General features: G+C 49.6%; 1 protein-coding gene across 7 annotated transcripts in view; it reads right to left on the bottom strand.

Annotated features, from left to right (window-relative positions):
• Positions 1-21523, bottom strand: part of MDGA1 (MAM domain containing glycosylphosphatidylinositol anchor 1) — a 162365-nt gene that overhangs the window by 2759 nt on the left and 138083 nt on the right. For 4 of the 7 annotated variants that reach the window (XM_064158839.1, XM_064158842.1, XM_064158837.1 and 1 more), the window contains 3 exons: positions 20046-20198; positions 18754-18888; positions 86-216 (listed from right to left, as the gene is read on the bottom strand). In XM_064158839.1, the coding sequence (XP_064014909.1) occupies positions 86-216; positions 18754-18888; positions 20046-20198 (419 nt within the window). Of the gene's footprint in view, positions 1-85; positions 217-15261; positions 16065-18185; positions 18535-18753; positions 18889-20045; positions 20199-21523 lie in introns of those variants that run through there. The other 3 variants (XM_064158841.1, XM_064158843.1, XM_064158844.1) reach the window with 3 other exon arrangements.

Consider the following 21523-nt stretch of genomic DNA (forward strand, 5'->3'; position numbering starts at 1 on the left):
ACAGAGGCAGTAGCCTGCTGGGAAGTCTCCTACAGCTGATGGCACATGGACAGGAGGCAGGCGGCTCCTTGTGTAGCTGACTCACCTGGAAGGGCCCGGGCGGGTTGATGGGTACGTGTGCTTGCTGCCACATGTTGCCCCGGTTCCCACTGAGTGACCAAACCTGGGTGTCGATGGCTCGCTTGTTCCGCACGCGAACCAGCAGGTTCAGGGAGCCTGTAAGAGAGTAACGCCACTGGCGTGCTCTTGGCACAGCTCTGGGGCTCAGCCCTGAGCTGCAGCTGTACGCCTCAGCCCAGGGACAGCCTGCAGAACCTCAGCAGTAACCTCTGGAGACAGTGGGCAAGTGCCACTGGCAACATTTCATCCACCTGGCTATCCAAGGGAGCACACAGACCCAGGTGGAGAGAGAGGAGACGACAGGGCAAAGCAGCACCTGTCTGTGTCATGGCTGGGGTAGCATAAGAGGGGAGTGGCAGAAATCCCAGCTGCAAGGGACTTCTAGAGGCATCCCACCCAACTTCTGCCTGAAACTGTCTTCCTCTCTACATGAGGGCAGAACATGGCTTTGCCTGGCCCAGTCCTGAAATCTCCTGAGGAAGTCAACTCTCCCTAACGTTTCGTGTGAGCCTCCAGTGCTACCAGTTGTGGCTGCTGTTCTCCATTGTATTGTCTAATACTACTGATCTTTGACATTTCCCTTCAGCTGGGGACCCCTTGGGCTCCTCTTTATCAGACTGAGCAAGTTTGGCTTCCTTGGCTTCTCTTCCACAGGACTTCTTCTTCTGGCCCTTGAGCACCCTGACCCCCTTTCATTGGAGCTATACCATTTCTTCTACGTTCCACCTGAGCTGAGGAACCCTGGGCACGTATTTGCCTCTCCGCTAACATCATTAACACCTGATGTATGTTCTGCAGCTCACAGCCCTTTCCTTGCCCGGGCTCCGGCCATGGCCTGCAGAAATAGGAGCTGTGTTCTCAATTGCCTCTTGTCCTGCAAGCAGCCTGGGAGGGTGCAAACTGTCCTTTGCTGGTGCTAGGGAGCACCGCCTGTGCCACGCCATCTGCGCCATGCCAGCGCCACATTCGCAGCGGGACACAAAGATTCTGCGAAGCAACAGCAAGTTCTTAAAACAAAAGAAAAGAAAAAGAAAGAAGCAACTCCCCAAAGCTTCTGGCTGCTATCAAACCACAGCCAACACATCTCAAAGTATTGTCAGCTCTCTTGGAGAACAGTGTGGCAGCCCCTGCTCTCCATGCACAAGTAAGACTAGCTCAGCTTGTCCTCCTGCAGCGTCTTTTCAGCAATCCCCTCAGCTGGCTTCTTGTTTCAGTGAAAAAACACTTTTTAAACCTTCACTCAGGGCTGACCTGAAACACTTTTTCCTCCCTTTTTTTTTTTTTGTAATTCAGCTCACAAACAAAAAAAATCAATCACAGCTCCAGTCACGCTGCTGCTCATCACTGTCTCCAGCTTTTCACCACCAGCCATGCTGCATCTGAGAGCAGAGAGGCAATCATAACCCCTGCTTGTACATCCAGAGAGTGTCTGTGCTTGGGAGCCTGCATTCCCATCCAGGTATGCCCTTGGGTGAGGCAGCAGGAGGTCAGGGGAACAGAGAGGGAAAGAGACTTTCCCATGGAGCCTCCCTCCTGCACGATCCCCTGGAATTCTTCATTCTTGGCACACCAGCCTCTGTGACGCTGTATGAAGGACGGGGACCTGGAAGTTCTCCTGCCAAGTGCCTGGCTGTCAGAAAGCAAGAGATACATCACAAGGAGGCAAGAGATACATCATAAGGGAGGTGAAACGTTTAGATTCTGAGTGGCTGACTTACAAGAGAAGGTTAAAAGAATGAAGTATGTGTGTAATTTAGTGAAGTGAGGGAAGAGAGACATGCTATTGCCTGGAAATATTCAGAAGCATTATTAACACTAAGGCTAGCTGAGAAAACTAGATGAATGCCTGATGGGACAGGCAGAATGTATCCAATTTCCTTTCCTTGTAGTACCCAATTTCAGATGCACACCACAACCCAAGATAAGAAGCAAAATAATTTGTTTCTCTCTCAACCAGCTGGCACTGCACAACCTTGGGGAGACAGAGCTAAGCAAGTGGAATCTCCCTCCTGGAAAGACAATGCCAAGGGTGAGGGAAGTCACTACAGAAACCTCCAGCAAAACCAGTTTTGGGCTACTGGTTTCTTGGTATCCTTCCTGTCCTCAGAAGCTTCCTGTGTGGAAAAGTCTCTTTAAGAAGGATACCCAATCCTCACAGAGGCTTTTGTCCAAACTGATGGTCTACATGGGAACTACATAGCCCTGCAGATCAATGTCAACAGAATTCTGTTTGGAGCAGCTAACTGCAGATGTCAGAGCCAGTGAGGTGAGGGACTGAGAGTGAATGGAGAAGTACTAGGAAGCTGCTTTCTCAGCAGGCAAGGGCTAAAACCAGTCACTGTGGACTCTACTCTCATTTGGGGACCTGGCCATGGCAGGGGTCAAGTGCACACTGCAGCCCCTTCCACAAGGAAGCAGAGAAGAGTTCTGGTTGTTGTAGACTCACTCCCAGCAGGAACAGAGGGTTGACCCTCAACTTCACAGGGAAGTCTGCAGTCTGCCTGGAGCCTGGATCAGGGATAACACTAGAGAGCTCCCCAGCGTGGTGCAGTCACCAGGCTACCATCCAGGAAAGAAGTCAGAGAGTTGTGGTCAATGGGACAGTCTAGTTGGAGGCCTGTAACTAGTGGAGTCCCTCAGGGCGCAGTACTGGGGCCAGCTCTGCTCAATATATTCATCAAGGAGCTGGATGAGGGCACAGAGTGCACTGTCAGCAAGTCTGCTGGTGACACCAAGCTGGGTGGAGTGGCTGCCACAGCAGAGGGCTGTGCTGCCATCAGTGAGACTTGGGCAGGCTGAGGGTTGGGCAGGGAGAAACTGAATGAGTCTTGCACCTGGGAAAGAACAACCCCAGGTATCAGTATAGGCTGGGGACTGACCTGTTGGAGAGCAGTGAAGGGCAGAAGGACCTGGGGGTCCTAGTGGATGGAAGGTTGACCATCAGCCAGCAATGTGCTCTTGTGGCCATTCTGGGGTGTATCAGAAGGTCTGTGGTTAGCATGTCAAGAGAGGTTCTCCTCTTCCTCTGCTCTGCCCTGGTGAGGCTGCATCTGGAATATTGTGTCCAGTTCTGGGCCCCTCAGATCAATGAGGACAGGGAACTGCTTGAGAGTGTCCAGTGCAGAGCCACAGAAATTACTAAGGGAGTGGAACATCTTCCTTAGGAGGAGAGGCTGAGGGAGCTGGGACTCTTTAGCTTGGAGAGGAGGAGACTGAGAGGTGACCTCATCAATGGTTATAAATATGCAAAGGGTGAGTGCCAGGAGGCTGGAGCCAGGCTCTGCTGGGTGATGCCCAATGACAGGACAAGGGGCAGTGGGTGGAAACTGAGGCACAGGAAGTTCCATGTAAACATGAGAAGGATTTTTTCAGTGTGAGGGTCACAGAGCACTGGAACAGGCTGCCCAGGGAGGTTGTGGAGTTTCCCTCTCTGGAGATATACAAAACCCACCTGGATGCATTCTGGTGTGATCTGGTACAGGTGATCCTGCACTGGCAGGAGGGTTGGACTGGGTGACCTTTCTAGGTCCCTTCCAGCCCCTAACATTCTGTGATTCTGTGACTTGCAGCTTGGATCTGCCACACAAGAGCCTGGCTGAGTAGCCAGCACTAGGACAAATCAGGCAGCAAATGAACTTTGATGCCCTAGATAAAAAGCAAAGGAGAGATAAAGACCCAGAGAAGCATCTGGAATGCATCTTAATGCCCTCAAAGCACTGGATGTGAATGCCTGGCCTAAACCAAAGCTAAGCCTGAACACGACGTGGCTGACAGCTTTACTTTCTGGCAGCATCAGGGAACAAGTTTCAGCCTTTTGGCTTCCAAATTCCCTAACAGAACAACACTGAACACAAGCAGATGTACTTCAAACGGTTTGCAACTGGAAGGGAAGCTCCCTTATCTGCCAGCTGCATGCAGTGTTTCACTACCTCTGTCTACACATGGAAAACCGAAGGTCAAAACAGATGAACAGCATGCCCATGACTGTCTTACAAATTGGAGTTGTGAAGGGCAGTCGGAACTCATAGCCTTACCTTCAGTCATGATTAAGCTACAGAGCCGGCCTGAGACTGGGCAAGAGCCACAACACCTCCCTCTTCCCACTAACACTGTCACTGAGAATGTGCTTCTGGGAGCCACGGCAGAGACTGCAGGGCTTCAGACTGAACAGAGATGAAGCCTCTGCTTCATCTGAACTAGGTCCATGCTGCTGTAGATGTTAAAAATTGTGTGGTTGTTCTACACTTCTACGATGTGTTGGTCTGCTGCAGGCTGCCAGTCAAGTTTAAGAACATGCAGCCTGTTATGGAGATTCTTAGAAATGAAGCTACAGACAGAACCACAAACCCTTACAGTCCTTGACTATAGAGAGCTCCAAGTCATCTTTCCAGTTGCTCAGGGATTTTTTATCTCCATTTTTTTCAGTCTGACCCCAAAAGCCAACTCTGGGATGGAACAAGTGCTGCAAGGCATTGCATTTTCCAAGGGAAAGCCTCTGCCCTGAAATAAAATGTTGTTCCAGGATTCCATGTAGGTGCAGGAAAACCCACAGATTAATTCTCAGGCTGAGAAAAAAGCGGGGTAGAGTCTGTGTAGATACTGACATGTGTAGCTCCTGTTGAATTCACAGCTGCCCAAACCCATCCCCACGCGATCTAGCAACACACACCTCATGCCTTATTAACTGTCTGTGCTCACTACCTAGCTTCCAGCATACTAAGTGCAGACCAAAGCAGCCACCTGATGTTTGTAAGGTGCTCCTACAGTACATATTCAAATTCCACTTCACAGGAGGTGGTGAGTGCATGGTCCATACACGTGTGGGATGTTCACAGCTGTGAACTCATTTGACATGTGGTCCTTAGCAAACTGCTTGTACTTGCTGAGATGACAGGATGATGATAATGAAGAAGGATAATAACACCAATGCAGAGAGGAATGCAGAAACACAGCAAAGATTTTACAAGACCTGAGCAAGATGACACTATGGGAACAGATGTGCCTGAACTCTTCTGCTTTTCCTCTGCTCTGAAGAACTGAAGTGAGACCTGCTCTTCGGCCCCCATGCCTCCATCGGTGGAGATGTGGAAAGCCCCTGGGAGATGTTCCCTGGTGCCAGCTGTTGCAGACACTCCTTTTGCCTGGTTTTATACTACAGTCATGCCTTGTTTCCTGTATCAAGAGTCCAAATCTAGCTGGCCAGTTTTGTCACCTGTTTCTGTCATTGTTGACCCTTCCCCATCTTCCCAAGAGATGTGCCTGGCATTTCCAGTGGGCAGCTTCTGGTAAGGCACATGCAAACCCAGGCCATCTATTTGCAGCTAGGAGACAGACAAATGCAAGGGAAACCCCAGGACACCTCAATCCTGTTGTTACCTCTCCTCACACGAGGCAACCTTTGCATTTGTCTTGTAAGCTGTATTACTCTTTCCTCCCAATCAAAAGGGAGAATAAAGGCCAGTGAGGAGTGATGAGCAATCAGATACATGGAGAGTGAGACATACCTTCTGCTGCTGTGTTTGATACCAGAGCTGGCATTTGGAAAGAGTGGCACTCACACAAAAGAGCACCATCTGGGCTGCCAGATAGAGTAGCCCAAGGGATGTCTTTAAATGTTACCTTCTCACAACAAGAAAAGGTCTTCTTGCAGTTTCCACAGGATGGGGACTTCATTGTTGCACTGAATAGCAGCATAGGTAGAGAAGAGCCAACATAGGAAGGGAGGCAGGGTCTGCCAGGGCAGGGCCATGAGCACAGTCTGTGTGGGATGGCAGACAAGGTAGGGGTTTCCTCAAGGGCTCTCCAGGGATTAATGCAGGGTGGTGATCCCCAGCCCAGTTTATGCAGCTCAGCTGGGAGGCAGGCAGCTATGTGGCTAGGAAGCAAAGGGAAGATGACACTACCTGCTGAGACAGGCTGCTGTGCCAAGTGCAGCAGAGCTCCAAGGGATGGGCAGGGAAGGCTGTCAAGACCCACAGCCAGAAGCTGTACTGGCTGAAGGTTTGAATGCAGCTTGATCTTACTATGACTTCCTGCTGCACTTCTGCATGAGGTGACCTCAGGAGACCTGCTACCTATAAGAAATCCTGGCTGTGGCCCCAGTTTAGTTTGGCAACAAACTGGGAAGCCAGGGCTGAAAGCCTCCATTCAAATTCCCTTGGCATTTCAAACTCTAGGCAAGACACACTGAGCCAAGAAGAAACCGAAATCCTCCCTCTAGGCAAGGGAGGTTCAGTGGATGGAAAGAGATACACAGTGTGAAGACGACTGAGACCTTGCCCAGCCTGGCAGAATCAATTGCAGACCCAGTATGAGGGCTAAACCTGAGCCAGGGGGAGAAGAGCTCTTACCTTTCTAGCAGGAGCCCTGAGCAATCGCTTTAAGCGTGGTTTAGCGCTAACACCACCGACCACAAACTAACAGCCCAAAGCTTCACACAAGCAAATTCCAGGAGCAAACGACAGTCCCCAGAAAGAATCTCTAACTGCTGGTAATCCCCACAACAAAGACAGGTCTCTCGCTGTCTCACTGAAATGGATGTTAATGAATAGCAGTCGGTGTCAGGCCCATGTTCTCAGTTACAGTGCTGGGGGGAAAGTTACTGCTCTGAGAGCTAGAAAGCAGAGGGTGGAAAAATAATGATAGCACAGATAGAGAAATAATATCAGCTTGTACTGACTCAGAGTTTCTAGGGATGCAAAGTTATCCTCCTGCTGTGACAGGGTATATTTTCTGTTTCACAGCTTCCAAAAGCACTTCATACATTAATATATGTGGAGTTAAGACAATTAAGTTTCTTGGCTGCTTTCCACTCCCGATCACAGAAGGCTTTACTTCTACATGTCTTTAAGTGATCTCAGCTTGGTGTGCAGGTCCCCTGTGTTCAGCCACAGGGCCATTACACAGCCCCTTTCCTACAGCCACCACTTCAGTAACTTTTAAGTGGGAGGGTTCATAAAGATTATCGATACCAAGAAAAGAGGCTTGGACAGAGTTTGGAAAGCTCCCCTATCTCACCTCTACTCGTGAAGAGGCTTTGGAGAGCCACCTTGCACATTCAGTGCTGTGCTACAGGCTGGCTATTTCTTATGGGACACAGCCTTCCTGCACCCTTACAGCGGGGAGGCTGTAGTGAAAGGGATTAGGGGAGTCAAAGCCTCCAGGTCCCTGCTGCAGATAGGACTTTCTGGGGATCTGAAATGCAACACAGGAAGTTTTGACAGGCAATGTTTCCCCTGCAGTAGACTTGTGCAATTTACTGGTATCTGGTTACAGGGAATTCTGTTTGGATTTTACTGTGGATGTAAAAGACTCAAAGAAACAGACACATTTACCCCCCTTAAATGACCATCAAATAAAGATGGGTTTGAAGCAATATCCCCTGACATGGCAAAACCAATCATAGACTGATCTATGATCCATTGCTATCTGCCCTCTTTAGCATTCATATTGATTTTGGGATAGAGGGAATGGACCAGCAAAGCAACAACACTCACTGTAAAGAGGCAAAATGAGTGGACATGTGGCTGGACCCCTGCAGGGGCACATGCTAGGCAGGGAGACCTGGGGCATGCAGGCAGTGAGCTAAATGCAGTGGTATGGTCATGTCTGTCTTGTAATGAGGAATGTGAGTGCTAATGGGAGGAAGGCAGGCTCCAGCTCATTCTCTCTGGCATATCCCCACCTGTCTGTGTATATAGGGAGCAGATGGTGATATGGTAGGAGCAGACTTGCAGTGGAGCCATGCTTGAGCTCTTTTGCTCATTTGATCCACAGTCTAATTAGAGAAAGCATTGGCACAGAAAGATGAATGACATAAGAATTCCATCTTTGATGCTGAGTGTTTGAATCAAAATCCTGCCACCCCTTTCATGGAAAACTCCCTCAGAGGTTGTTTGTGACTATTAACAGGCTTTGGATGCATGGACAGCAGGATGTGGCTTAAGGAATTCAAACAAGGAAGGAAAAAACGTCCTGCTCTGCAACATTAAGTTTATGCTATCTCAACAGAGCAAAGGCCCACCCAGTATGCAGGCAGAATGGGCAGAGGGAGGGTTCAGAGCCTGGCATTCAGAAGAGAGTAATGGTGAGTCCTTGGGCTTTCTGCCAACCTGACATCCCAGTCGTTACACCACCTTGCTTAACTGCATCCCTTCCCCTGCTGAGGAAGGGATGTGGGGGGCACGATGTGGACAGACTATGTCTTTCCCTACAAGACAGATGGGGTGTCTAACTCTCAGCCTCAAGCCCTGCTGTGGCCCTGAACACTGCCAGGGGCAGCAGCTCTGCTCCCATGTGCCAGCTCACCATGCTGCTGTGCTGCACGGTGCCCAGCCGCCAGCATAGGAGTCACCAAGGCAACTTACAGCAGATCTGACCATGGCACCAGGCTAGGAGCAAGTTATCCCTGCCTGTTACCTGCCCAAGCAGATCTGACCATGGCACCAGGCTAGGAGCAAGTTATCCCTGCCTGTTACCTGCCCAGCCTTGGTCCTTCTTGCCTTCTGCCCAGACACCAACCCTAACAGTGATCAGGTCCTCATTTTGCCCACGCCTTCTGTAGATCTCCTGCCCTCTGTGGGCAGAGGGAAGCAGGCAGGATGAAGCCTACCCCTCTCTCAACTGGACACGATTGTTTCCAGCCCATCAAAGTGGAAAACAAACAGCACCACGGGCTGAGCACGTCTCCATTCTTGCTCCAGCACATTCCCCTCCCTCACCAAGCCCAGCAGGGAGAGTCAGCACTCAGCCTCTGGGGACAAGACAGCCTCCTCAGAGCTTGCTCTTCCCAGTTCCAGCTCAGGGGACACAAAAGCTTTCTCAGAGAAGCAGTCATTGTCACCCATCAATGAGACTGGGAAGCACTGAGTAATCTGAGGTTCAGAGATGGGAAGGAACTTGGTGTGTCTCCCCTGCTTGCTTACTGGGCTGGATGGTGCTTGAGAGGTCTGACTGGTCTCTGTCCCCTAGCAGCCCCAAATATGCTGCCAAGCTCCATTCCTACATGGTGATACTCCACTGTGAGATGAAGATCTCCTTTGGGATTCATTCTGCCTTGCTATGACCCCTCCCCATGCTGGCATATGCAGCATGCTGTCAGAAGGCACTGCCTGGGTGCAGGGAGGCTCCCATTTGCTCTGTGTTCTCTGTGCCATGATAATTTATGTTAAAGCCCCAGCTCCTTGCATGACTCCCTCCAAAACCAATATGTGTGATAACTTACAAGACCTTCTTGTCCACACACACAGAGATCCTTTCAGTCTTCAGGAAATATCACCAGCCCCAAAAGGGAGAAAACTGCATTACAAGAAAAAACACCTATTTGTCAGAAATGTTTTACACTCCTGACCTGCCTCACCAGCTTGTTTTTATCCAGAGATCTTTTCAAAGTCTCTGTGTGCACCCACAGAGACTTCCCTGTGTAAAGAGGAGAGGATGTAGCTGTGGAAGTAAGTTCTCCTGAACATTTGGATCAGAACTCCACCTCTAGAGGTTGAGAACAAGCTGAAACATGCTCCCTATACAAAACATTGACACAAAACCACCCACAGGATTCAGCCTGTCTGAAGTCACAGATCAGGATGAAATCTAATCCTGGTCTAAATGCAGTTGTGCAGCTCCTCTTCTACCCACCCAGCCCTAAGAAAGGAGTTATGACCTTTCCATAGCTACTCCTTTTACCTATGTAGCCAAGGCATTTGTCCTTGCCTCTCTGAGCAAGCCTGCAACAATATGATCTATGTAAATGCACAGAAGGCAGAAACACTCTTCCCAGACAGTGGTGTGGCATTCCTTGTGAGCTTGAATAGATAAACCAGATGGTTGGATCAAATCTTTGCTTTTGTCTAACACAACAAAGCCCTCATCAGCAAAACTCCTTAGGGAGGGCAGATAGACTAAAGGTGTGCAGTGCCTGGCCGGGGAAAGCTGGCTGTAGTAGCACAAGGAAACACGATTCCAGCAGAGCAGGGGTAAAGAGTGACTCATGGAGAAGTTCAGAACTGGTCACACATCAGGGACACATTGTCTGTGAGCCCAGCACTGCCTCTGACTCAGCCCCAGGCAGGGTGGGGGAAGCCCCAGGTGCTCAGCACCAAAACGGATGCCTCTGCCTTCATGCAGCTCCTGGCAAGCAGGATGGGATGTCTTAGTGGGGATGCATCCACAAAACTTCAGCTACCCTGCTGGGCAGCTCTGTGGGCAGCAAAACCGTCTAGCCCTGCTGCCTTTATTCTGGCCCTCATAGCCCCAAATGTGGTACCACATTTCCCTTAATGTAATGAGCAACTGTGGGACTATTTCTGCACCATTTCTGGTGGACATGTGGGGCAGGAGGACAAGCAGAAGGCATGGCAGACGGCCTTTTTGGAGCATGTCATGGGGCAGGGGAGCTGGCCCCAGCTTCAGCTCCCAGCAACACCACCCGCATAGGATCCTGGTATGTCAAGTCAAAGCATCAAAGGAGGCCCACAGGGTGATCTGGTTGGGGACAGACTCCTGTTTGTCCTGAGTAGGAAGACAGCCAGTGGTGCTCTTTGTCAGACATAGCAATCTCCCTCTTGTTACCCGGTAGCCAGCATCAGCTGCGTCTCTCCTCCAACTGAGCACTGTAGACCAGATCACACAAACTAACCTCAAATCCCAGAATGGGCTGTCTAATCCATAGGCCCTAAGGCCCTGTAGTGAGATGTCAGACCATAATTTCTCATTATAAAGACCAAGTCTAAGGCAGGACTTGAGATCTACACTGGTGAAGTAGCTGTGGAAAAGAGCCTCCACGGCAGCAGCGCGGGGCAGCCCGTGCAGGGCAATTACCCCTGCTCTGAGCCTCAGGCTAGTGAGCTGCAGCAGCCCATCTTTCTCCCTCTCCAACATTTCTGGGACTCAAGCAGTGTGAAGGCAGCCAGACAGCCCCTTCCCTCTTGCTGCTGCTGTACCTAATGGTCCCCAAAAGTAGTAGGTACTACCTCAGGGAGGAAAGGACAGCTGGGGAATAATGAGAGCATGAGGAATGCAGCAAGAAAGAGAGCATGTGTAGGCGACCTTTCTCATTGGTTCTGAAGACTCAAGAAGTGGAGTGAAGGCTGTGAGGTCTGCTTGCTCCTTGTTCAGCCTCTGTTTCGTGACATGCCCAGATGTCTCCAGGCAAATGCTCTCTTCTCCTAGGTTTGATAATGGACCCTTTCATCTTTACCACCAGAGACAGCTGGGTCCCTCGCACAACTCGTGCTTGGCTCTCAGGCTGAGAGCATGCACTGTGCTCAGCTCTCTGATGAGCTGAAACAGAAGTCTGCTTCATAGACACTGACAGGTTTGAAAGTACAACAGGCAGACAGTTGCCTGCCTCTCTCCTGTGGGCAGAAGACCACAGCCAGAGAGAAGGGAGTCTCTGAGAGTCCCTAAAACCCAAGTGGTGTATATGGAAGGGTTCCTAAAAAGCTCTGCAGAAGCAGATACAATTCTATTGAGGAAGATAGTCTCTTCTCTCTCCCTATTAACAACCTATTTCCCCAGCATCACCCAACCCGTGGTCTCTCAGTCCCAGGAGCCAGGCACAGGGCAGCTGCGTGGCTTCAGGGCTTGGAGCAGATGGGCTGTTTTAGTGTGAGGCTGAAGCCAGCAAGACAGCAGGGATGTGCAGCTGAGATCATGCATTCTTCCTGTTGAACTGAAGACACTGCTGAAAATCTGTTCTCTGGCCTTCTCCTCTGCCTGACCCACTGTGACACGAGAGCTGTTTCGGGCCTGGGAAATGGTTTGCTGCAGGCAGGCTGCTAGAGTAGGCTGTGTTCCCCGCTTTGAGGCAGGATGCATTACAGCAAGAGTTTCCTTTCCCATTTCATGCCCAGCTGTACTTTGACCAGAAAACATTCAGGGGACTGACTGAGACAGTGAGATTCCCAGCCTGGATCTGCAAACTTGAATTGAAATTCAAGAGGTGAGGTGTCTGCCATTCCTGCAGAGCTTTTTGGGAGTGGCAGTCACTCCTGGAAGCAACGGTGATCACAGAATCCCAGAAACAGTCCATTTGGAACAACCATTAATGATGACACCATCCATTCTCTGGGAAGCATTTCAATGTGTTACAAAATCCTCTCTCATTGAAGTTCAAGAACTTATTAGGACAGTTGCAGAAGCAGTGCACGAGAGTTGTGCACTCTGCACCCCAGCCTTTATCATGTCAGAAGACACAGGTATGTGTCCGAACAGCCAGCTTCAGTCTCTGCTTGTACAATCATGGCACTGGCAAAATACTTAACGGGCTATGGAGAGAATAAAAGGGTGACCTAAAGAAGTAGCTAGACATGAACTGAGACCTCCTGCTCCTGTCTGTTAGGTTTTGAATCGAGCAGTTCCAGGGTCTGAATAATTGATGCCACACCTGACATCTCAGAAGATTATTAGGTTGCAGTATATCCTTACTGCTACACAACCTTGTGCAGGGCTGCTGCTGCTGCCATGAGCCACAGCTGAATGGAGAGAAGTGTTGCCGAGAGCCTGGAGGAAGCAAGGGAGAATCACAGCAGCTTCTCACTGGATGAATGCTCAGATCAAGTAGGCAGGAGCAAAAGTGATCTGCAGGGATTCAGGACATCTGCAAATGAATTGGCATCACCAACCTGTGCCCCTGGCAACCTTCCCAACAAATTCTGCACAGGAAAGGTGATCAGATCATGCTAGCAAGACAGAAGAAAAGGACTTCTCAAGAAGGGAACATTTTAGTGGCTATTTGCACCAGGAACCTGATTCAGTGATGCACTTATAGTGAGGGACAAGGAAAGGCAGGGATAGGTGCACCCAGATTCAAAGTACCAAGCAGAATGCCTGCATCACCATAAAGACTCATTGTTTGTGGAAGAAAAACAACATACAGCCAGTGCACATCTGACTACCTTTCCCTCTTCTCCACACCTTATCTTTACATGCCAAGCTCCTTGATTTAGGAGTTATCCAGTCCCACATCCACAAGATGTGTCAAGCATGCTGTTGATGCTCTTCTTAAGTAAACATCCAATGAAGATGTAGATCCAGAGTATTTACTGAGCCCCAGCAAGAGTTCTCTGCCCTTGGTTATGTAGGAAGTTTGATTAGATGATGTATTGGTCCCATCTGGTCTTAATAATCTTTATATCTGTGGCTCTAATCCAACGCTCACTGAAGTCTTCAGAAAAGCAATGCCTTCAATGGTCTTTGGTTCAGAGCCACTGTGCTGAGCTTACAGAGCTTGCATGACACTTGACAAATACGTGGTTCTCTTGCCAGCTATTTACAATCCTTGCTTATGATGATGGTATTTGACTAACTTCTCAAAAAAACAAGTAGATGCTAGTAGGAGACACCACAGCCTCTTCAAGGGGCCCATACTAGGACCCCCTGGAAGCCCAGAGGAAGCACAAAGCATTAGTAAAATACACATCTATTGATGGAGGAATGAGTAAAGCCAAGAGCCCACCTGAGTAAGTGGAGAGAGTACTGAAAAACGGAACAAATGTTTCCATGAGAAGCTGTTCCTGTAACTCGTAACTGCAGGTTGTTTGCAAGAGCGTGGGGGGAAGTGAGTCACACTCGTTAGGAAAAGCAGCCCCTGCTCAATCAATCCTGTGATGCAGTCTCTCCTGTGCAGGGACTTCAGGAATGACGCATTTCTAGAGAGGGCAACCTTTATCTCGCCAACAGAAGGCAGCTACCCTGAGGGCAGCCACGAGTGCCGCTGCGTGCAGCAGCCAGGCGCTGTGCTTGTAACCACAGTTTGGGAGCGGCGGTGTAGGCTCTTACCAAGAGGATGTCTTCATGGGCCGAATCGCTTTTAAACTGACGTAGCTGGTAGCTATCAGTCTGTGTGACCTGACAGCTCTGACTGCTGTCCCTTGTCAGCAACAAGATGTCAACACACTGCATCTGTGCTAACACTGGTTTCTGCGTGTGACATCCACTATGACTTCTCAGACACACCTTCTCACTGGTTGTGCCATCTAAATTAAAGAAGAAAGGGAGTGACTCAGCTTAGCAGGCCTTCCCTATCTCTGTTTTCTGCTCAGCAGGAGTGCAAGAGTGGCGATGCCACCAGCATAGAAGCTTTCTTGCCTTCAACTCAATTACCTCTGTGAAACAGCTCATGGTTTTCTTGAACTTTGTTGCTACGGTGAGTTATCTAATCTGGGCTCGTTGTTTCTAGTGACTCAGACCCAAAATGCCTCTTAATCAATCCCACCACTGCTCCTCATCATCTCTTAGAATGACAGTTCAGTTGGAAGAGACCTACAATCACCACCTAGTTCACCTAACTGACCTCTTCAACCACCCTCTCAGTAAAGAAATGCTGCCTCATATCTAGTCCAACGCAGCTTCGAGCCATTCTCAAGTGCCTGTGTCCTACCACTGGACACCAGCAATCAGCACCTCCGTCTCCACTTCCCCTCCTCAGGAAGATGCAGAGAACAATTAGTTTACAATTTCTTTAGAAGCTTCCCATCCTGGTTCTACACAGGGCAGACTTAGCTGGGGTGATCAGATATAGCTGTCTCAGCTCTAGGGTGGAACGAGAGTACTTTCAACTTCCCATGCATTTCACAGATGCTGTACACACCCCACGAAGCAAGCCCACTCCCTGATTTCTGGGAAGGAACTCGTGAAGGTAAGACCATGACAGGGCTAGTGGAACAAGGAAGCTCAAAGTACAGAAAAATGCAAGCCAAACCAGAAGCCTGCAGACATTTCACTCACACAGGTCCACTTCTTAAAGCCCTGGACTTGCCAGTTCCACTACAGGATGCAACTTAACAGTTCCGTCTCCAAAATGAGGTGGAGCTTTTGCCTTCTCCCCTCTCTGAGACTGTATCTTGTCATAAGCCTGTGTGCAGTGACTAATTCTATTAAAAATACAGGAAAATAGTTTGAAAAGAGTTAGCACTGAGCTCACAAATCAGAAGGGGACTGAAAAAATGCTGCTTGAGTATACCCTACATCACTGCTTGCAAGCAGGTGCCTCTGTGAGCAAATAAATTCCTTGACACAAGTGCCCTGGTGCACAGTCACTGATTTATGAGACAGGGAGCTACAGAATTAGTGACCACTGTGTACCAAAGGGACCACAATGGCAACACAGAAAGTTTAATTCCCTGTGGCTGGAATTTCCTTGTTTCTCTGAGCAACCACCCTCCCAGGGTCTGACGAAGGCATCTCTTGCTGCAGGGTAAGAGCACTCCACACCAGGCCAGAGGCTGTGCAGATCTTAACTTAGCCGCTACTGAGCTAAAGGACATGAGAGACAGGTGTCAGGGAACCATGGTGAGAGCAGTCTGTCAGGCACGCTGTCCCCTCAAAGCATTCCCCTCCCAGGCATCCCCTGGGAAGGGAGGAAGAGGAGTTTGATGGCTGAAATAAGGACTTGACAATCTGTTCCCGGCTGTGATGCTGACTCACCAAGCCGCCTCAACAAAGAGGCTTTTTGAACTTGGCAACTGGTTGCTGCCTGCTGTGGCTAGCTGTCTCTCCTGAAGCAAGCAAGCAGCTGCTCCTTCGATACAGCCGTGCCTGCCGCGAGCAGGACAGCCTCCTTCTTAAACGCCTGGTGGGAACGGGATTCCTCTCTGTCCCTCTCCCTTGATTTTGTGTTTGGGCCAGCAGAATCATGAGGCAGTGTGAATGTTCACTCCAGAGGCGGCGAGAGGAAGGAAAACCAATGACCAAATAACTCCAGAAGAACAGGAACTGCCTCCAGGGATCTCCCCTTCTCCAGCTGAGAGATATTCAGCACCAGCCTGCTCTGCCAGTTGCTGAATATTTGATGCCGTGGCTACAAACAGTCCATTTGTATTCTGTTTCTCTCTTTCGTCATATCTATTATAAACGAGTAGTGTCTGGGAACTCTCCCAGGGAAGATTTGCCTGGATGGCTATGGATATTTTATAGTCAAATTGTGAGAGCAAACCAGCTTTCGAGTTCTGTGGAGGGGAAAAAGGTAATAAAAGGGTTATTAAAAAAATAAATAAATGCTGGCATTTTATATGGCTTCTTTTCACAGTGACAGAGCTTTGGTTTGCTCTGTGACGGAGCTGGAGCTGCTAAGGGAGGCTTGGGCTGGGAGATGTCCTCTTGCTGACACTGTCTACCAATAGAAGCAATTTGATGTGCTCCTGCAGAGTGCTACAGCTGGGATATCAGGCCTGGCATCTGGGCTGGTAGCAGGTGAGCCAGGGGTTGGAGCGGTGCCTGCATGCATCGAAGATAGCTTGATATATGGGAAGCAAGACATGGCCTAGGAGGTTGTAACTACCCTACCTCTACCTTCTTGCTGTTGCACATGATATAGGTAGGAGGCCAGGATCTGTCTCTTGATTTGACAGAAGTCACAGTGAGGAGCTCTGTGTCTGAGAGAGGGCACTCTCCTCCAACCCAAGCCTAAAGAAGAATAGCTGAAGAACCTTATTTTGACTTCAGGCACCTCCTCGGGGGACTCTGCCATCAAGGACATCAAGCTTGACACCATCCAAACAAGCTAAAGCTTTCTGGCAGGGTTTCACAACCTGCACACAAGCAAAACCAGCCAGGGAATAACCAATGAGCATCAGATGTGCAGACTGAGCCATTAGACCTAATGGTGAAACATGTTCCAAACGCGGGTTCATTTGTGCAAGTGAAGGAACAAGGAGAGCTACGCGGGAGCGCAGCCAGCGTGGCACTCAGGAAAAAGGGCAAACAGCATTAGAATTAGGAAGCAGCTTAACAAGAATGATGAAACCCAGGCAAATTTAGGGTTACAAGGCATACTGAGTCTTCCTGGAGAGGTCTCAGTTTTGCCCCAGTATGTAGAAGAGAATCCAAAATTATTACGGAACATCACGACTGGCCCTGAAAAAAACCCAGGATAGAGAGTAGATAGAAGGTACTGAACTTTGAACTTCAACCTGTAGGCAGATGTATTGTGTTCACTACACCAAGCCACATATTCCACAGGCCAAGAGAAGAACTTTTCCTTTCTCTCTCTCATTCTCTGACTCTAGCTAGTCAGGCTAATTTAAAACTAATTTCTTTGCTCCCAGCTCAGCAGCACCCACTCTGAGAATCATCATGTGGCATTACAGAGTCTAGCCACCTCACACAGATTTATCAGCCCCTTTGTGCAACAAGGGGAGAACGGGGAGCAGGCAGGGCCAGCAACACTGACTATGAAGAAAAAAATCAACACATACAAATGGTGCCCCAAGGAGAGGCACAGAAAATGGCCTTGGAGGTCTCTTCCAACCTGGTTGATTCTATGATTTTATGATTCTCAGGAATTAGGAAAACAAAGATTTACGCATTCAAAGGTGCATACATGCGGTGCTAAGGGACATGGGTTTAGCACCAGACTTGGTAGAGTTAAGTAATGGTCAGACTCAATGATCTTAAAAGTCTTTCCAACTGAAATAATTCTATGACCACAGAGGACAACCGCAGGGAACAAATGAGTTTGCCAGCCAGCATTAATAGCTGGACTCTGCTAGGTAAGCAAGATCAGCAGGTCTAGAAAACCCTGATGTGAACCAACACTGACAGTGCTGTCTGCCTGAGCAACCTGCCCCCCCCAGTATGAAATGCTCCATGCTCCACAGCATGGGGGAAATATAGGTGCATATAAACACCTTTGAACTGAACAGACTCTGAGTGCAGATGGCAAATACAAGCCCTCAGAGCAAAGACAAAAGTGGAGACCTGCTCCATGAACCACAGCCCAGTCCTTACCTCCCAGCACCCAAGAGGTCAGAGTTTCAGCTTCACCCCACTGAGGAGATCCCAGATTTTGCAGCTTAACCTCTCTGCTGGGCCACATACACAGAGAGATGTGGTGGCCAGACTGAGGAATACGTTACTTTGCAGAGCAGAGAGCTGTTAATTAACCCCGCTTATTGAAGGGCGGACACATTCCTGCCTGGGCCCTGATTTTTCAGTCAGGCTCCAGTCCAGCAGGTGATTAATAACCCAGCCTGCTGTGGGAAGAGTGCATCTATTATTCAAATTAATGAAATTATAATCAAGAGGTGACGAATTACAATTGCTCCTTGACTGGATATGGAAACTCATTAGTGTGCCAGGCACTTCTATGGTGCTCACTGCACTCAGAGGCCTATAGTTAGAGAGAGGGAGTCAGGCAGAGCAGAAAGCCCCTTGGCACAGCTGTGGGAACACACATCCTGCCCACCCCAAAATAGCTGTTCCCACCACAGAGGTCTTCTGTCCCACAAAGTCCCTCACGCTCTGTTTCATCTCTGATGTTCACCTGCTGTCCTTCTGCCTAGAGCCAGAGGCTGTGGTTGTGAGCAAGGAAAATGTATGCAGGCAGGTGCAGCATTCTTTCCGGTAGCAGGTAGAGAGCCTTCTGCTAAAAGGAGCAGTGAAGCCAGAGGGGAAGGGTTGATGGCTACCTGCAAGAAACTGCCCCAAGGATGGGCCACAACAGCCTCACAAACCTGACATGCTTGGGGGTGGCTAAAGGAGAAGTTTCTGAAAGCAGCAGCCCATTCTTGCGCTCTGAGCACTGGAGCAGGACTCCCACCCTCCCGAATCGCTGCCTGCGGCTGGCAAAGCTACCGACTGAGTCCTCTCGGACAGCCTGCAGCAGGCTGCGATTGCCCTTGGGGAGAGGGTACTCACCAATGTGCTTCCCATACATGTGGTAGTAGAAGGAGACACAGTAATACTTGGCAGTGATGTTGTAGAGGGGGCTGATGAGCCGGGCTCTGTCTCCTGTCACGCGGGGCCGGGATGCCTCAATGAACATGTAATAACCTACAGAACGAGAGGGAAAGGTGGAGCAAGGCAGTGTGCACTGGCTCTGCCTCCCTGCAAGCAGCGGGATGCCAGAGGCTGGGAGACACGGCCTTGCTCTTCCCATCTGCTCTGCACCTACTGCGATCCTAGGCAGAGACACCTGCAGGGTGTCTGCTGTGCCTTCTCCAGGCCCGCAGTATTTAGGAGAGATGCTGCAAGGACACACAGCAGGTGAATCCGCTGAACATGCACTCACACATCTGCCTGGGTGCAGAGTGGGTCTCTCTGCACAGCACGAATTGCCCCAGAACTGACTGCGCTGTGCGAGGGGAAGACCAGAAAGAGGAAGGAGAAGCCATTCCAGCCTAATTTCTTTCCCTAAAGCAGAGGGAGAGAGGATTCGTCTATCTGGCCTAAACAATATTGTTGTCTAAAGAGGAACAATACCAAAGCAGTTGTTTAACCCAGGGAAGAACAGATTAGCTATTTAACCTGTTGGCATTATTTTCAGTGCTCAATCAGGCTGGTGTATTGAGCACTAATAGGAAAAGCCATTTCCTTAGCTGGACATTGAATGTTTCCCATGTTTTCTGAATTGAGAGATTTGTACCAGCACACAAAATTACTTTTCTCATTAGAGAAAGAGGGAAGTAATATCCAGCTAAAATGGGAGCAAGTACTCCATGCACAGTTAGTGTGAGTAATATACACCATCAGTCTCCTCCAGCCAGAGGTGGGCACTTGCTGCCACCTCACAGGCAGCTCCCACTTGGTTTTTCATGCTCCTGCTTGGTACTGAGGAGATCTGTCAGGCTCCTCGAGACCTGCTTTGAGGAAATGTGGGCTAAAAGCAGCAGGGCCATTTCTAGGTGTCACAGATGTTCTCCTACTTTCTTATCCATCTTTTATTTCCAAACAAGCCTCAGACTGGACAAGGGCATTAAGCAGCAGGCACTGAACTGGTAAGGTAACACCGATGCTATTGCCTTAAATCCGTGGGTGCCGCAGCCGCGTGCTTAACGCCGGCCGGTAACAGGCAGATGAGCTGCCAGCTCCCTGCACAGGAGCAGCGTGCTGTGCCGAAAGCAGCTCGGCACCCCCAGCGCCCACACCGCCGTGCGATGGCGTGCACCTCACCTCACAGCCCACCAGAAGGAGCCCAGACGTGTGCCTACCCTCTGGCGTACCGCTGATGTCCGTGGGGGGCCCTGTGTTAACGGTGCGCTTGGGGTTCTGGGTCAGCGCATTCTGACGGGTCCAGTCAAAGTTGTCCATCTTGTCCTGCATGAAGCCACAGATCTTCTCATCCTCAAAGCGGCAGGTGTTATCTATGGGGAAGGAAGGGGCTGGTCAGCTACTGCCTTTCAAACCTCTTCCCAAGGCTGCCCGTGTGCTCGCAGCAAGGCTCACAGCACCGCTGCATCACCACTCAGGCTGTGTGCCACTCCAGGGACAGGTGGGCAACCCCTCAATCTCAGGAAGAGGCTGCAGAGGAATACATCTGTGAGCAGTGTGATTACGGAAGGGTCAGTGCCGGCCGACGGATGCGAGGGTCTGGCAAAACAGGAGGCTGTTCGGGATAAAGAGATTCTGCTCAGAGGTCTGAGGGGGCAAACACAGAGCAGGGTAAAATGAGCACTGAAGCGAGCAGGCCGGAAGGGCTTTTCAACCAGAACAACTTGATGGTAAAATAATTTCCCCAGGAGAGAGTAAAAAGCACCAGCAGATGACCCCCTTTGGGCTATACATATTAAACTATGGCACACATGAAGAACAATCAGCTGCGGAGAAGGGGTCAGCTCAGTGCTACAAATGTGTCATTTAGCTAGAGTACATCCAATTTATACCAGCTAAAAGGCACATTTGATATTGCAGCTTAGGCTGGTTCCCCTAACAAAATAAGTCATGTAGCTAAAAGATTTTTGTGTCAGATCAACCACATGTGCAATAGGGTTTGGTTTTATCACTACCACAAGACAGTCACATCCCACAGCAATATTGTAAGACAGGTGAAAAATCTTGTGCAGAGACATAACTCAATATGGACTTGCAGAGATTGGAATGAATTGGACTTGACCAGGCTGAAGATGGTAACCTTTGTGGTAAAAAAATAGTTGCTGAGCCACTGAAAAAAAGGTCAAGAAGCAGCTTCACACTGCTGGCACAGAGGCAGAGGGATGGAGGAAACCAGCAGAAGAAAAGAAAAAGCAGGTCCAATCCCTGATGTGAAAATTGCTTTGTGCTCTGTAATGTCCCTGGGCAGAAACCAAAGCTGGAGAAGGAGCTGACAGTGGGATCTCAGCGAGCAGTACAGACACAGTTAAGCACAGCTCTCGCTGCCTTTTGCCTTTAAATAGGTGGAGGAAAGCATGCTATGAAACAGAAGGATAACGTACTTAAAAGCCACGAAAGGAAAACACGTTTCTTTCTGAGGACATAGGATGTGCTAGAAATCTCATCCATGGCATGGCGGTGCAAGACTCAACTTGCTGAGGTTTACCTCCCCACACTGCTCCTGTTATCATGCCAGATGAAGAGAAGCCAAAATATCTGCTTGGGATCTTGCATTTCTCTGTCTTCAGTGGTGGTTTGCTCTGGTTCCTGGGCAGGAGGCTTCCTATCCTAGCATGTCTGAACTGGCGGAACATGCGGG

Source organism: Pogoniulus pusillus, chromosome 18, assembly GCF_015220805.1.
Source record: "Pogoniulus pusillus isolate bPogPus1 chromosome 18, bPogPus1.pri, whole genome shotgun sequence".
NCBI classification, from domain to species: domain Eukaryota; kingdom Metazoa; phylum Chordata; class Aves; order Piciformes; family Lybiidae; genus Pogoniulus; species Pogoniulus pusillus.